Source organism: Haliotis cracherodii, unplaced genomic scaffold (genome assembly GCF_022045235.1).
Source record: "Haliotis cracherodii isolate W230 unplaced genomic scaffold, xgHalCrac1.p SCAF_3, whole genome shotgun sequence".
NCBI classification, from domain to species: domain Eukaryota; kingdom Metazoa; phylum Mollusca; class Gastropoda; order Lepetellida; family Haliotidae; genus Haliotis; species Haliotis cracherodii.
Genome location: NW_027266286.1, coordinates 66,957,073 through 66,974,407, shown reverse-complemented (window position 1 = coordinate 66,974,407; position 17,335 = coordinate 66,957,073). Strand labels below are relative to the sequence as shown.

General features: G+C 40.3%; 1 protein-coding gene across 2 annotated transcripts in view; it reads right to left on the bottom strand.

Annotated features, from left to right (window-relative positions):
- LOC139474671 (transmembrane protein 135-like) overlaps window positions 1-4,583 on the bottom strand; it is a 203,528-nt gene extending 198,945 nt beyond the window's left edge. For both annotated transcript variants that reach the window (XM_071257768.1, XM_071257767.1), the window contains exon 1: window positions 4,431-4,583. In XM_071257768.1, the coding sequence (XP_071113869.1) occupies window positions 4,431-4,577 (147 nt within the window). In that variant the 5' untranslated portion in view covers window positions 4,578-4,583. The remainder of the gene's footprint in view (window positions 1-4,430) is intronic.
- Between the last annotated feature and the right edge of the window lie 12,752 nt (window positions 4,584-17,335).

The following is a 17,335-nucleotide window of genomic DNA, read 5'->3' as shown; positions in this document are numbered from 1 at the left end:
GTCAGATGATGCACACCTAACAGGACATTCGTTACAAATACTGATTTTCGCCAGCCTCGCTGTTACTTGTCCAGTTACTTATGGGTATCGTGAACCTAAGGATGTACCACTGTTTCTCTGAAAGGAGAAGTTAAGCAATTTTGGAGGGGAACCTCAACACATTAAACCCATAAAAAAGCAGCCAATGATGTTTTTGTTATAATTTTAAAACCAGAGGACAATTAATTTTTCAAGCATTTTAAAGAAAAATCCCAGCCACTCCCCCCAACATTACATAAAAACTACAAAGACAATTATGGGTAGTGGGCATGCTGGGGTTAACATGTTTCATGATGTGCTGGAAGTGCAAGTCTCATGGGTCTATACAACCTTGCAAACTTTAAGATCGTAACATCATTAATGCACAAATCGTATTCAAGACATTGAAAGCTGTGCATAAATAAGGCTTATTTGCACTTCTGTCCTATGATGGGAGATTTGTCCCCAATATAGTTGCTCATGGTGAGCTTGGACGTTATTCACTTAAAGTCAATCAACATGTTCGTATTGTCAAATTTTGGCTCCGACTTGTTTCTCAAAAAACTAATATATAATCCTTAGTCATGCTTATTCATATCAATACAACCTGGCAGAAAAAGGATAAAAATTGCTGAGCACTAAAAGTAAAACAACTTCTATATTCATATGGTTTTGGCCATGTTTGGGATAGTCAAGGAGTAAATCATATTGGTTTTATTGATAACTTTAAAACAAGATGTATTGACATAGATAACCAACAATGGTCTAGCAGTTTTAGAACTTACTCAAAATTTTCTTTTTATTCTTGTATTAAGCAATATAATGTATTTGAAAATAATCTAGATTGTATTCCAGTAAGTGCCAATCGTATTGCTTTGAGTAAATTTAGATGATCTGGTCATACTTTGCTAATTGAAAATGGAAAGAAGTACAATATACCTAGAGCTAAGAGACTATGTCCATTTTGAGTAAGACCTGAAGTGGAATCTGAATATCATTTTTGTTTACAATGTCCATACTATGACAGTTTGAGACATAAGGTTCTACCTTATTATTTTTACACAAAAGTAACTTTTGATAGATTTGTAACACTCTGTACATCTAAAACCCCATGCATAATTAATGCTTTTGCTAAATTTATATTTCTTGCTTTTAAAAAGCGTAATAACTTTCTCATTGGTGCTGAAATTGTCTAACTCTGATATCATGTATTGTATAATGGGCCGGTGGCCCCTTTACTGAAATAAAGCTCACTCTCTCTCACTTCTGTCCTATGAATTTCAAAGGCTGAAACTAAAATACAGTGGAGGTGGAGCCTTTATATACTGAGACTCCATATATGGTCTTGTTGGAAGAGATTACCTACAAAATTACACACTTGATTGCACAAGCTACCTCCAAAGTTACTGCTTGATCGCACAAGCCCACCCCTCTGTTCGTTCTCTAGCAGGTAAGTCTCCAGTCACGGTCATCATCAGCTGCACAGGTCCTCAGCAAACCTAACCTATTCTTCACCCTTTTCACACTCAGACATTCTCCTTCCACAATTAGCAATGACGAGTTATACCCTCTACTTTCCTTCGTACGAGTGTAATTAAAGGATTAACATATACTCCACTTTCTTTCAACAACGGAAATGTGACCAAAGCCATTTACATCATATATTTGGTGAGAAAGAAAACAATGTGCGAAACAAACTGTTTCTTCAATTGCGTTTATTGTTCGCGTTTCATTTATTTTGTTGTGAGAGTTTTCTGTATTTAAAATATTCGCAGATCTGTGTATAAAATGATGAAGTATCGATCATACTTACAGTGTTCCTTTTGCCGTATCCTAATCAATACCAACCGATATGTTCCGACTCTGACAGGGACAATAGTTTGGACGCATGGATTACATGTGATTGCGAAACACAGATCGGTTCATTTGTTATACATATTAGCTTCAAATCATAGTCTTGACATGGCACTACAAAGATGAAGCAACATGTCATAGACTCGGTGAATCCGTGTCACGTGCTTTAGTCTTTGCTTTACGCTCCATCTCATTCAAATCATATCTTAGTTCTCGCTATGCTAAACAAAGATCTGAGGACATCCCATTCAGGGTCACGTCAGAACGACCTTACATCCAACCAATCAGAGCGTCGCTTACCAGATCATGAAAGTGACAGTCGGAATGTGTTTTCTAATCATGCAACCACGAAATATTTAACACAGGGTATTCTGAACGACAGTTACAGGTTTTATGATTATATCCATACAATCTAGGCCATCTATAAGCCATTCCAGAATGTTCTTCTTATCAGTTTTAATTTTATTAATCCAGAATTCATCAAAATATGTTTCGAAGAGAGTAGATGCCAGTGTGAAACTAGTGTCGTAAAGCTCGAGAAGGCTGCCTTCTGATTGGCTGATGTCAATTTCTTGTCAGTCATTTCATTGGTCGGTCCAAATTCGCGAAAGGTCGTTCTGACGTGACCCGTAATGGGATGTCCTTGTATCTTTGTTAAGCGGTAGCAAAAACTAAGATCTGATTTTAATGAGATTGCATTACACTATACACATGGCGGAGAGTTTTATACCTGGACTAACTGATGGCAAACATTGTGCAATGATCTACTGCATTTACATGTTGCTGTGAGATGAATGACTGTACGTGTGAAAAATATTCTGGTTAATCATCACCAATTGTATACAAAGATCAATCAATGTCAATCTTCATAACAGCACAGTTTGAGAGTGTGGTGTGAGTGGAACCAATGGCCTGTAAAATTGAACAGGAAAATATCTTACGATGTTAAATTTATATACCGTATTCGACGTAATAAGTGCCCAGCTCTAATAAGCGCCCACAGCAATATTTGCTAATATATTGGCTAGTGAACAATTCCAATTAGCACCCCTGCCGATTGATCAATGTACACACAACTTATTTATTCATGTATAATACACACTCATGTGTTATATGTCTCTTAATTATGGGCAATTAAATTTTGGAAAATTATATCTGTCGTATATAGAAATTTCAGGCTGTCAGCATAAACTGTGAAATTTACGGTCTTTCAACTCAAAAACCTTTCCCCAAAATAGTATTCTAATAAGAGCCCACTATTTTTAATTTTGAGAGTGCCCTGGGCGCTTTTTACATTGAAGACAGAAATTCACTTTAAGTCAAGGTTACTTGACACGCTGCCACTATAGCCACTGTATTGTTCATCATACTGTTACATACAGATCTAAGAAAAATCTATTACTATTTCTCATAATACTTGCACTTGTAATCTAACACTACATATACTTAATGTCTGTATCTGCATTAAGTTACAGGAGGTGAACTTGATAATACTACCTATATTTAACATGTGATACATAAAAGTACCTGTCAATAATAAACAGTTTACCACACAAATCTATGTCAGTAAATTAAACATGCTTACCAAAACAATTTTCATTTCATTTATTTTTACCATTTATATAATAAAGTGCACGTTTCACAGTACACTACAAATGACCTACTTGTTGACACTAGATTCTTATTATGCTGAAACAACAATCTAATAATCTAATGCATGACATAGATTTCCCTTTATCAATAAGGCCTATGTGACATAATCACATTATCTTGGGAGTCAATGTTCAACTTAATTGTACATATAGTACTGTTTATACAATCATTAATTCATGGCATGATGAAAGAATTAAATGTACCAGGGGGATGACCTGCTTTATTCCTCAAGCATTAAAAACAAGGCACTTAAAATATATCCTAGAGTGACGAGGGGCAGCTGTGACATCCCTGGGGTACATTGGACATTGATTTAAACAATTTTTCATTGGTAATCTATATTTTTCTACTCTGTTGAGCCAGCCATTTCATATGGTAATTTTTAATCAACATTTTTCATAATTGTCTATTATGTAAAAAAGATTCCTTAGCGAGTGTTGAGGTGAAAGACAAGCCAAACTATAGCCACAGGAATAAAGTGCAACTGTGATCTTGAAACTGGTGATAATGGCCTGCTTGGAATTGTGGCGGTGGTGCCAAATAATACGCACTTCGACATTATGGCGGACATTATGGGTATGCCAGGCAAATAATTTTCTACATCGTGTTCAAAGTCCAAAATGAACATGCATCAAATGCATGTTGTCACTCGTGGCGACTGGACTGGCGGTCATGGTCCAATTGCCAACTCATGAATACACCCTGTTACGTGTGGTATATGTGTATACAACCATGCACTGGTGCGCATCCAATCAATTATATACAAACAACAATGGCTTAAACCAGCGAACTGTAAAACATAACATTTCCTGTCGTTAGGGAATGAAAACATTAGCGTCATTTCAGCGAAATCGGCTGTTGACGGCTCGGTGTAGGAGTGTTAGTGACCTCATTTCAGAACTCACCAAGTAAAGAGAACCGTAGAGTTTAAAGGCCTCTTGAAACACGATTTTTGAAACATCGAAGGACGCCTGAACACAATACGGCGACCAGCAATGTCCAATTTCATAACAAGTATTGTGTACAGTTATGGGCTTACTGAACAGCGCCATGTTGGTTCTCACGCTGTTTTAACCAATAATGATACAGTAAATATTCACCTCGGGAAAGGATCACCAACTTCCGTTGTAAACAAAACCACGTGCTCCTGTCGTTGTCAGCATGTTGACATGAATCAGAATCAAGGCGGGCTCAAAACCGGAGTAGGTGAATCATTGTTGACTAATTTCCCCTAGAATACTTTTTTCATGTCAAATGTTATTTATCGAATTTTGAAAAGTATGGTTTGGAGGGAAAGGATGTACTACGTGTACATTGCTCTCTCTTTAGGGTTGTGTTGTTTGCTATAGTAAACAAATAAAAACTATTATACATCACTGCATGTGTATTTTGTGTGATGAAGCATTTGTATGGAGAGTTTTTTTTCAGAAACGCACACACACACACACACACACACACACACACACACACACACACACACACACACACACACACACACACACACACATATGAGTGATTAGAACACCTTTGTTCACCTTTTTTTTGTTTCATGGTCAAATTACAAAAGATGACATGTTTACACCGTTGTCGAAGTCACAGATATTACTGGACTCTCCGCACGTTATATCTGTAGTTGTAAAATGTGTTTACCGGAGACACAGGCCAAACAGAAATAAAAAAAAAAAAATTTTTTTAAGACAAGATATTTATTGCAAAGAAAATCCCATATTTGAGACATATTGCAAACCGTGCAACATTACAAAGACAAAAACAAACAAGAATAAGTGAAACTAATACTGAAAGTCGAAGTACATGATATGGTCAAATTACCGATGCTGTTGAGGTACATGTTATACCATGCAAAATTGATGGGAAAAGATAGTATTGATGCAGTTTGAAACATCATTTGATATTATTTTGTTGGTTATATTGGATGCGTTAGGCATATTATTTTTTACACTCTTGTGCTGATTCAGCTTTATGTACATGAAGTGAGTGAGTTGGGTTTAACGCCGCGTTTAACAGTATTCCAGTTATATCACGGCGTGTCAGCTTAATGTGGGAGGAAAGCACCAAGTGATGCAGGTTTCAGACGTTTACCACTTCGGTGAAACCCACGAGCACGGGTATGGTGCTGACAAACCTAGAAACATAATCGGGACGAACCGGGATTCGAACCCACAATCAAAGGTTTCTGGCGTGGTCAAGGGATATGTACATGAAGGCGTACCGTAGTAGGAAACCTAACAGAAGTACACTGAGTGAGTTACTTTCGTTGTGCATTTCTGAATCTGAAATAAAAGATGTATTCTTGATTTGATGAAATGGATAGCTTTCAAATGTATGACATATGGCATCAAGTAATCAACCACTTTCCAAATGTGTTTCTTGATGGACGAGTATTCATGTTGACAAATGTTATACCCAAGTATTATACAGGTATAAATTACATGGATTTCCAGAGTGTGGGAATGTCCCACGCCGCCGTGTATGCAGCCCCAACAGAGTGAGAACTGTGTGTAGACGAGAGCTCAGCTGAATTGTGTGTGTGTGTGAGTTGGTCGTGAGAAATCCATACCTCCTACTTGCGTGACGATCGACATTGAACGAGTGTATTTGCGTCAGCGCACCGGTACGGTTCTTTGTCCATGTTCCCGACCAACTGTGTGATCCTGTCCAACACCCCATCATCAACACTCCACGTGATTCCAGCAGTGATGAGTGAGTGAGTAGGTTTTACGCCGCTTCAAGCACTACCCCAGCCACGACGGGAACACCTAGAATGGGCCTCACACTTTCTACCCACGTAGGGAACCAATCCCGGATCTTTGCGACACTCCACATACCCAAACATTTAGGTATACCCCCTTAATTCCGTTAGTTACATTAGTGAGTTATGTTTAACGCCGCTTTTAGCAATATTCCAGCAATTTCACGGCGGGGGACACCAGAAATGGCTTTCAAAGATTTGGGGAATCGAACTCGGGTCTTCGGCGTGACGAGCGAACGCTTTAACCACGAGGCTACCCCACCGCCCTATATTTACATGAAGGGGGCACGGGAAGCCCTGTCGTCTTAGGCGAGGCAGTTCGCTGGTTTGTTAGCACCATACCCGAGTCTTTGGTTTCACCAAAGTGGTAAACATCTGAGACCAGCATCATTTGGAGCTTTCCCCCAACATTAAGTTGACACGCTGTGATATAGCTGGAATACTGTTAAAAGCGGCGATAAACCCATCTCACATACTCACTTACAAATTACATGACGGTGTAATACATGCAACACCTGAACGCTTTGGTTTCCTCTTCTATTTGAGGAGGGGCAATGGGGCAGCCCAGTAGTAAAAGCGTTCGCTCGTCACGCCAAAGATCCGAGTTCGATTCCCCACATGGCTACAATTGAATTGTGAAGTCCATTTCTGGTGTCCACGGCGTAAAACAGCTGCAGTATTGATAAAATCGGCGTAAAACCATACACTTTCACTCTACTCGAGGGAAAATGAAGATTATTGTTGGTTAAAAATCGTCGGCGTCGATTACCGGGGTTCGAATCCCACGTGTACCATAACAGAAGACCATTTCTTGTATCCTACTGTATGGCTGGACTTTTGCTAAACCCGTACACACTCTTCCTTTGGAGGGGCGGTCGGGTAGCCTCGTGGTTAAAGCGTTCGCTCGTCACGCCGAAGACCAGGGTTCGATTCCCGACATGAGTACAATGTGTGAAGCCCATTTCTGGTGTCCCCCGCCGTGATATTGCTGGAATAGTGCTAAAAGCGGCGTAAAACCATACTCACTCACTCACTTTATTTGGAAACACCCTATCTCATTTAGAGAAGGGAGTCTGTCAACCAGGGCCATCTTCACGCAGTCTTTCATTAACCTAGAGCTGGCTGAGTTAATTGTGTTTCTACACGATACTCTATCATGGATGTCGTAGAGCAGGGTACAAACTATTTACATTTGGGAGTGAGTATAAACATAGACATGAAATGTAGATCAACATAATGTAAATTATATAAAGAGATATTATATATATTTTTATTCACGGTATATAAACATGTATATGCTAGTATATCATGAAGTGGCTGGCAGCGTACACTTAGTGTAGATACTGTATTGATAAGTCACAAAAGTTGGAGTAAAGATTTAACGTCAAATCTAGACGTTGTCTATGAGAGAGGTTCTTTTAATAAACATGTTTGAGATCATTTGTGTAACACATTTTGTTTTTTGGGGCATGGGTTCAAGATACTAGCAAAAATATTAATATTTTGGCAGTTTGATAAATCCAGTGTTTGAAGAAGTAACTGTCTTTCGTAACTATATTTCGGACAGTAAGAAGGAAGTGTTTTTCATCTTCTAAGATAGGATAAGATAGATAAGATAATATTTATTGCAGAAACATTCCATTACGGAACAGATGCATTTTTTAAAAATGACAAAATATTGTGATTCATATATACATATATACAGACATGCATCTTCTTCTATCTGGTTTAGGGGCGGTCGGGTAGCCTAATGGTTAAAGCGTTCGCTCGTCACGCCGAAGACCCGGGTTCGAATCCCGATATGGGTACAATGTGTGGAGCCCATTTCTGGTGTCCCCCGCCGTGATATTGCTGGAATATTGCTAAAAGCGGCGTTAAACACACTCACTCACTCTATCTGGTTTAAGTTACATATTTTACACATTCTCTGGTCGACAGGCGTGTTATGTTTGCGTGGCAGGCGAATGTTGTGTATGTTTACTGCCTCCTTCCCCCTCCCGCCTCTGAGGTGGAGCTACTGTGCATGTACTAGTCCGGACTAACGCCTTTTGTTATAGTTTCTGTTCACTGAGATACCATACCGCAGTTTGCCAAGGATACCCCACTCAGACACAGTGTATTGACCACGAGTCAACCACTCCTTTTTTATCCCCGTAATTCCGATCGCCAGGCAGGGTAACAACAAGTACCATCTTTTAACATATTTTGGTAGGGCGCGGCCGGAGGATTGAACCCCCGACCGTCGCTCTCCTAGCAGCCGATGGTCCACTAGACCATGCACGGAGGCGGTCATTGCTATTGGAATGGGGACTTCACAGCGTTTATAACACAGTTGTATTTCATCTATTGGTGATATTAATTTGTTTTCTACAACAATTTTGTTTTATATATATGTTTCGACGGGATTGACATTCTACACTTTCAGTAAGTTCAAGATACGACACATATCGTAATATTAAGTCTCTCCTTGAACCAGAGTCGTATCTTTCACTTTTAGATTCGGACTTGGTCTAAGTGATCTGACAGCAAATAAAGAAAGATATTTTGATATTGAAAAGTCCCTAACAATCTGCCACGACTGGAACCTTGATATCGAAGAAGAATATTATTTTATGCTCATTTGTCCTGTATAAAGAGGGGGCACGGGTGGCCCAGTCGTCTAAGGCGCCGCGATTCGCTGTGCAGAGTTGCGAACCTTGGGCACGCCAGGAACCTATGATTGTGGGTTCGAACCCCGGTTCGCCCCGATTATGTTTCTAGGTTTTTCAGCACCATACCCGTGCTCGTGGGTTTCATAGAAGTGGTAAACGTCTGAGACCTGCATCATTTCGGGCTTTCCTCCCACATTAAGCTGACACGCCGTGATATGACTGGAATACTGTTAAAATCGGCGTTAAACCCAACTCACTCCTGTATAAAGATAACAAAATAGGAATGGAATATTTACCCGCCTGGTCAATAAATTTGAATGTCTATTGACATGCATCAACCAAGTCAAATAGCCTGACCACCCGATCCCGTCAGTCGCCTCTTACGACAAGCACAGTCGCCTCTTACGGCAAGCAAGGCTTGCAGAAGACCTATTCTGACCCGGATCTTCACGGGCCCGTTGTCTTGATACTCCGCATACTACACTATTTGTTAATATAACTGTATGTCTATGTAACTTGCTCGTATATGGGCCGATGGCCTTTCATACAATAAACCATCGATTGATTACACTGACATACAAACACTGTTTATAGACAGGCGTGTGGACGCATAGCTGCAGTTGCCTTTTGGATCCGCGAATGATCATAAACCATCTATCTATACGTCAGAGTGGACAGGAATGGACGTTGCCAAAAAGATCGCATTACTTTGGTAATCCCACGCGAAGGATCACACAATAACAATAATGATGTTATTCAGTGTATCTCTTTGTTTTGTAATCAGTGACGAACTACTATTTATCTAATTATATAAAATCGATGTTTCATTCGAGCGACGTAGCAGTCATTGAGTTTATGATTGAACTACTTTCAGTGTGTGCCAGTGACCGCAGTGTTTTCAGACCAAGGCGTGGGAAATAAGAGACAACATATATAATAAACAGAACATTTGGCTTATCTTGTCCCATAACATGTTTACGTCATCGAGTGACGTGTAAAAGTTGACATTTACCTCTTGACTGTGCAGTCATAAATATGTAAATGTTTCTCGACGGTCACTCACACAATATACTACTACTACTACTACTACTACTACTACTACTACTACTACTGCTTACACTACGACTACCACTACTACTACTTATACTACTACTACTTATACTACTACTACTACTACTAATTACTAATGTACCCCTGTGGAGATCCAAACCCGAGACTTCAGCGTGACGAGCGAACGCTTTAACTACTAGGCTATATACAATGCAACCGAAACAGTTAAAAGTGGGTGAAATTTGATTTGAGGGTGATTACGAACAATTTAGTTTTTTATAAAGAGGTTTTATTTCAACAAAATGGGTTGTATTAAGGCTTAAAAGAACAACACAAAGCAGGGGTTGGTCCACTCGATAGTCCAGTGTATCATGTCAAATTGGTACAACAATGACATTGACATTGATTAGATACTCATGATTGTTATAGCTCCACACAAGCTGAGACAGGACAGAGTTGCTGTGGCCATAGCAGGACACTACTAATCCCTCACATTGGAGGGTCTAGATCTACCCTGCCACGGAACAATAGACTAGAGGCTGACTGACTGGTACAAACGGGGAACGGGGGGATTACTGTAATTGCTCGGCGATATCTTGTATCGCGCGTAGGTGGCTTCTATATCCTTCCGTGTGTGTCCTAAGTCAGCTTTTGTTGAAGCGTTCAACAATAATCGCCGCGAATTTGTTTCCAAGTGTCAACGAAATAATTGCTGTCATGTTTTCAAAAATACAGGGAGGACTTACATGACTGATATAGCGCTGCTTATAAATGTGGTTCTTTATAGGGACGGAATAGAGTTATGAGTTTTTGTTTCACTATCAACGAAATAATTCCGATTTTCATGATATTATCAGTTTCACCGTTATTGAAACAGCGTCCGCAATGGAAGCAGTCTTCGTGAGAGAAACAAAGTGTGTTTAGATTGTATTAATGTTAGCGAGCATTCAGATTATAACACACATGATTCATTATGCATGCAGCCCCTGCAGCCCGAAGGCCAATAGACTGTTTCATTCCAACTAAATAATATGCGTGGCATATGTTTGTGTGTGTAATTCACAAGTGTATGTGCAAGGTTTCCTAATGGATTCATGGTAAACGATGCTGCAGGCTTTATGCAGACTTGCACAAGTCTCTAAGCAATACTTATTAGTTTAAATAATAATTTCTTGATAATATAAATAAAAAGAACAAGTTGTCCCTATAAGAGACTGGCGTCCTTGTACTGTCCACCTATCTAGACTTGCTATTATTATGATAGAATTACTGATATATCGTGAAGGACATTACCGGGGATGTCTTGGAAATGACTCTAACACAACCGGGGTTGGGTTCCTAGAGTACTCTGTTTCGCAGTCTCCAGATAAACGTCAATGAATCAATGTGTACTTGGAAAAGATTGTTTTGTACATTTTTTACATTTATGGAAGCAAGGAATAAATATTGCGGGACCCAAAAAATGACGAAATTCCATCATGACGGCCTCAAATATTTGCAGTTAGTTGAGTTGGGACGGAGGCGAGGCGCCACGGTGATGGGCCAGCAGTCTGCCTACTTTGTCACTGGGTGGTATAGATTTCCGTATTGTACGCGTTCATTTTAAACATCTCGAGGGACAAAACGTGATTCTGGAGGCGTTTTGTACTATGATATGGACCAATTATTCCGCGGCCTCGAAACGAGATCCTCACTGGCATCGGAGAGGCATGTATTCGTGTTTTACATAGCAACAGTGAGCCGAGAACTGCCGACGCCGTCCCAGGAAAGAATACTACAAGCATACCTCTTTGTTTAGTGTATGGCAGGGCGGCCGCCTGGGACTATCATGCAACTTGGAACATGTCGCGGGAGTAACACGGCTCGGAACAGTTAATCATCCCGTAAATAAAACAGCCAAATGTACCATGCATACATCCTGAGACGAGCACTCGCCTGTTCATCGTATTATTTAGCATCCGTGAGGATAGCCCACTCGTCGTGTCTATAAAATCTGTATAACAATAGTTTTCTCTTAACATCGTTTCCCCCTAATCATAAAAATAAACAGCAAGGCTGGAGCCTGTAGTAGGTAAACATACAGCCCATTAGCGGAGTGAGTAAGGGTCAAAGGTCACACTAGCGGGGCGGGGGCGATGGCACACAAGGCCACACTATGTGTTCTCACTGAAGGCGGGGCTCTGTGGACTTTCCTTCTGTTGACGTGAAAGTACCTAAGGTCACTTTGATAAACAAACACGCGTCATTATGGGACCCAACAGGTGTGAAATGACAAATGTAAATATCTCTCTTACTCCAAGTGTCAACACCGTACATGCATTATGGTGTGATGTGCAGCTATTGCACACGCGCGCGACTTGGGAGAGGGATGCAAAGCCATTATAATCACGTTCAGAGGTAATGCATATTTTCACAGCTCAATTTGTTCCGTAGTTTTTTTACCAGATCGGACATAAAGGGTCCGCCTGTAGAATCAATTGATGCATGCTACGCAACCACAACTAGACACCAGTTACACAACATTCTCAATTTGGTTTTTAAACACCTTAAACACAAAATAGAAAAAAAATGAGGATTCGTTGAACGAAGTCCTTCATGAATGACAATACTGATTAGCTATGAAGGTTGAAGAATCCTGAAACTATCTCAAAATAGGTGGAACACATTTTATTATCAATGTTTGGGGACAACGTTTATAACGCCGATTTGAACTGTATTTCAGCAGAGAGTATAAAATAGACACATTGATATCCGTTGTATGACGGGGTGTCAGTCGCGTGCGAGAGATCATCCCATGCACGTGAGGTGCTAACAGGTCAAAGTTCATAAGCGGGGAGTATCTGGGAATCGAACCCACGAGTAGCGGTTCCTGACAGTCAAATGAACGAATCCTAGTCAATGTGCAGGAGTTCGAGGCATTGTTGCAGCTATGAATATAACAGCACTGACGTCATGTGACGCCAAAGGTCAAGGCCAAACTTTGGTTTCAGCTATGCCACAGCTCCGAGGCGGTGTTTTTGTATACGTAATTAAATTACATGTCGGGTTGCATGGACAACAGCTCACTTGATCCTCGGAAGATCAGAATTGCTCTCCTTGATGAGGTAATGTGGTGAACTGATTTCGCTGGTCTGATTTCATGCGTTATTCCGCGGAGGTCGTACACTGCTGTCACTATTGTCACCACATGTCGACCAGAGAATATGTAAATTATGTAACCTAAATAAGATAGAAGATGAAAAACACTTCCTTTCGCACTGTCCAAATAATCAGAATGAAAGGCAGATACTTCTTCGAACACTAGACTTACAAAACTGCCAAAATGATAATAAAATCTTAGCAAATATCCTGAACCCCTGTCCTGAAAAAGCAAAATATGTTTCACAAATGATCTCCGACATGTTCATTAAAAGAACCTCTCTTATAGACAACATCTAGATATGACCTTATGATTATTATGTCTTATCTATACTGTATCAGCATCATTAGAGTACACGCTGCCAGCCACCTCATGATATATATATATATATATATATATATATATATATATATATATATATATATATATATATATATATGAGTTTATACACTATGAATGAAAATAATATGTAATATTTATATATATAATGTACATTATGTATATCTACCTTTCATGTTGATACTTATATTTATTCCATATGTAGATAGTTTGTACCCTGCCCTACGAGGGTGTTCTGTACAATAAAAATTCTTGATTCTCTTGATTCTTCATTCAGAGCGAGTCGAAAATGTTGGCTAAAAGATAGCACAACAATTTCCTCAACAAAATACCAGTTTTCTGAAATATACATGACTACAGTATCACCACAGCTGTACACACCCGTGCTTTAGATTGTGAAGATCTGGGTTTGAATGGTCTTCAGCAACCCATATGTTGTCCCCGTGACAATTATGGGGGAATTGGTTTTAAGCAACCCATGCGTATCCCCCGTGAAGATCGGGATTGGAATTGTCCTCCAGCAACCCATGCTTGTCGTAAGAGGTGACTAACGGGATCAGGTGGTCAGGCTCGCTGACTTGGTTGATGCATGTCATCGTATCCCAAATACGAAGATGGATGATAAGGATGTAAATGATTGTCTGATCCAGACTCGATTAATTACAGACCGCCTTCATATAGCTGGAATATTGGTGAGTGCAGCGTTAAACTACGTACGTTCGAATGGAGTGGCTCTTTTTGTATTTTACTCGTTTTTAAATAGTTTTACTTAATATACGTATCTACTATCTTCGTTGACGGTGTCTTCAAGTACTCGGAAAAAAGTGCAAGCCGTCCTTTCCCCCAGTACATATCTGTCTCATAACGGAAATATCAGGCAGTTTTGTGTGCAAACACGCTAACTATTTCAGCTATTTTGGTATTTTAATGTGCGGCGAGCTCACTGTATGTTTCATCTTTTCGTTTCTTTGGTGCCCAGTTTTGACAGATACCATTATCATTTTGGACACCGCTTAGATATGTTCAGTGGAGGACTAGGCAGAATCTACGGAACGCGACATGACAATTACCGCCAACTTTCGTAAAAGCATATTCACCCAATCACGCCATGAGCCATACATCAGCCGAATGAATACACTCAATCTTCGTTCCCACTTTGATCATAGATATTGATTTTAAATTTTAGGATTTCATTTTTACGTTTGCTGTGCTTTAATTGTTGAGAGTATATTTTTAGGCAAAGTAAGTAATTCTGCTAAAAGTCATAACTCTTTCTGACTACAAAATCACCTCGTATGGTAGGTGGAAATATAAAATAGGGGGTAGCCTAGTGGTTAAAGCGTTCGCCCGTCATGCCGAGGGTCGGGTTCGATTCCCGACATGGATACAGTGTGTGAAGCTCATTTCTGATGTCCCCCGACACGCTATTACTGAAATAATACTAAAAGCGGCGAAAAAGCTTACTCCCTCAAGCACTAATAATAAGTTTACTGTAGACTACTGTGCGAGTGAAACTCGAAGGAGTTGCATTGCTCAATTCGCATTCCCCCAAATAAAACAACCTGTCCACGAATGCATTAATATGTACTTTATTATGGTGCAAGATAATTGTTTAAATACCCCTGGTCAATCCCAAAGAACCTTTATCAATAAACCCCAGCCGGTGCACCTGTTGATAAATAATGGGGCTTCCCTGTGTATTGTGCATGACTGAAAATTATTAACCCTCAACCAAAATAAGCTTGCGAATGCCGTTGTTCGCACAGCTGAAGGTGTTTAAAAATGAATTATTCTTTTTTTCAGGTTAATGTTTGAATAGCAACTTTGTCACTAAGATGATAAAACAGGTAAGATGCACGCCGACCTGTGCCCTAATGCTGGAGAAAGTGTTGGCGTTGAGCGTAGGTGGTGTTGAGCCGATGTAAGCGTATCCACATACTGCAGATTTATATAATAATTCCGGTGTGTATGGTATCTCCAGTGCGTCTGTATCGTCAGTACAGACCCCAGTAGCACACAACTGGTTCTGTGACACCGACATACCTACATGTGCTCGTGGCGAGGATATCATGTTTACATGGTATGCCTGCTATTTGACAAGTAGAAATATAAACACTATAGCATCAGGACATCGGAATGCACGCATTGTGGAAAACTATACAATTTGGTGGTAGACTTTACGGTTTCGAGAAGTGATATACGTATTTGATGTATCTTTGGAAAGCTGGGAATACAGGAAAGAGTTATCTCGCCCGTTGATCCCCATTTCTTGAGAATTCGCAGCCGTCATTACCTACACACCGAGCATGGGGAGAGAGAAGGTTGACGGGTGGGGTGACGGGAACTGCCCCCTGAGACGTCGCACCCTCCGACAAATATGCTGTGATAAAGAGGAGGAATATTGCTATGCTATGCTATGCTATGCTATGCTATGCTATGCTATGCTATGCTATGCTATGCTATGCTTTTTGTGTGTTCCTATGATATATTTTTTTATGCTATGTTGCAATTTGCTATATATTTCGACGCTAAGCTATGCTTCCGTTGCTATGTGTTGCTAAACTATGCTATGCTATGCTATTTTTGTGCTGCTATTTTCTTATGCTATGCTGCAGTTTGCTTTGATAAGCGTTGCTATGTGTTGATCAATCTCACAAGAATCAGATCTTACTTCTCGCTATCGCAAACGGTAGCCAGAACTAAGATCTGATTTTAATGAGATTGTGTGTTGATATACTGTGCTGTGCTGTGCTATGCTGTGGTGTGCTGTGCTGTGCTGTGCTGTGCTGTGCTGTGCGCACCTACCCTGATACTTTCCACCACCAGCATCCCTACCATTGCATCGGATACTAAACTGCCGGGCAAAAGAAAATATACACTTGAAAATTCGATATTTGACGAAAATATTAAAACGTTATCAAAACGTTCTTGGTCTGAGAACTGTCGCCGAAACAGTTCAATATCCAAAACACAACTATAATACCCGTATCAAATACATCGCCATCGAATAACCATTTCTTGTTTGTTTGATTTGTAGCAACCATCAAACAAGGTTGCATGTATACTTTCTTTTGTCCGGCAGTTTATATAGCCCACTCTTGTCATATTGGAGACTATAGCCTTGATACAGCCTACCCTTGCATGGGAGACTGGTTGATATAGCCTCCTACCCTTATATCGGAGATTGGTTGATATAGCCTATCCTTGCATGGGAGACTGGTTGAAATTGCCTACCCTTGTATGGGAGACTGGTTGATATTGCCCACCCTTGTATGGGAGACTGGTTGATAGCCTACCCTTGTATGGGAGACTGGTTGATATAGCCTACCATTGCATGGGAGACTGTTTGATATTGCCTACCCTTGTATGGGAGACTGGTTGATAGCCTACCCTTGTATGGGAGACTGGTTGATATAGCCTACCCTTGCATGGGAGACTGTTTGATATTGCCTACCCTTGTATAGGAGACTGGTTGAAATTGCCTACCCTTGTATGGGAAACTGGTTAATATAGCCTACCCTTGCATGGGTGACTGGTTGATAGCCTACCCTTGTATAGGAGACTGGTTGATAGCCTACCCTTGTATGGGAGACTGGTTGATATTGCCTACCCTTTTATAGGAGACTGGTTGATAGCCTACCCTTGCATGGGAGACTGGTTGATAGAGCCTACCCTTGTATCGGCAACTGGTTGATAGCCTACCCTTGTATGGGAGACTGGTTGATAGCCTACCCTTGCATGGGAAACTGGTTGATAGCCTACCCTTGTATGGGAGACTGGTTGATAGCCTACCCTTGTATAGGAGACTGGTTGATATAGCCTACCCTTGTATAGGAGACTGGTTGATAGCCTACCCTTGTA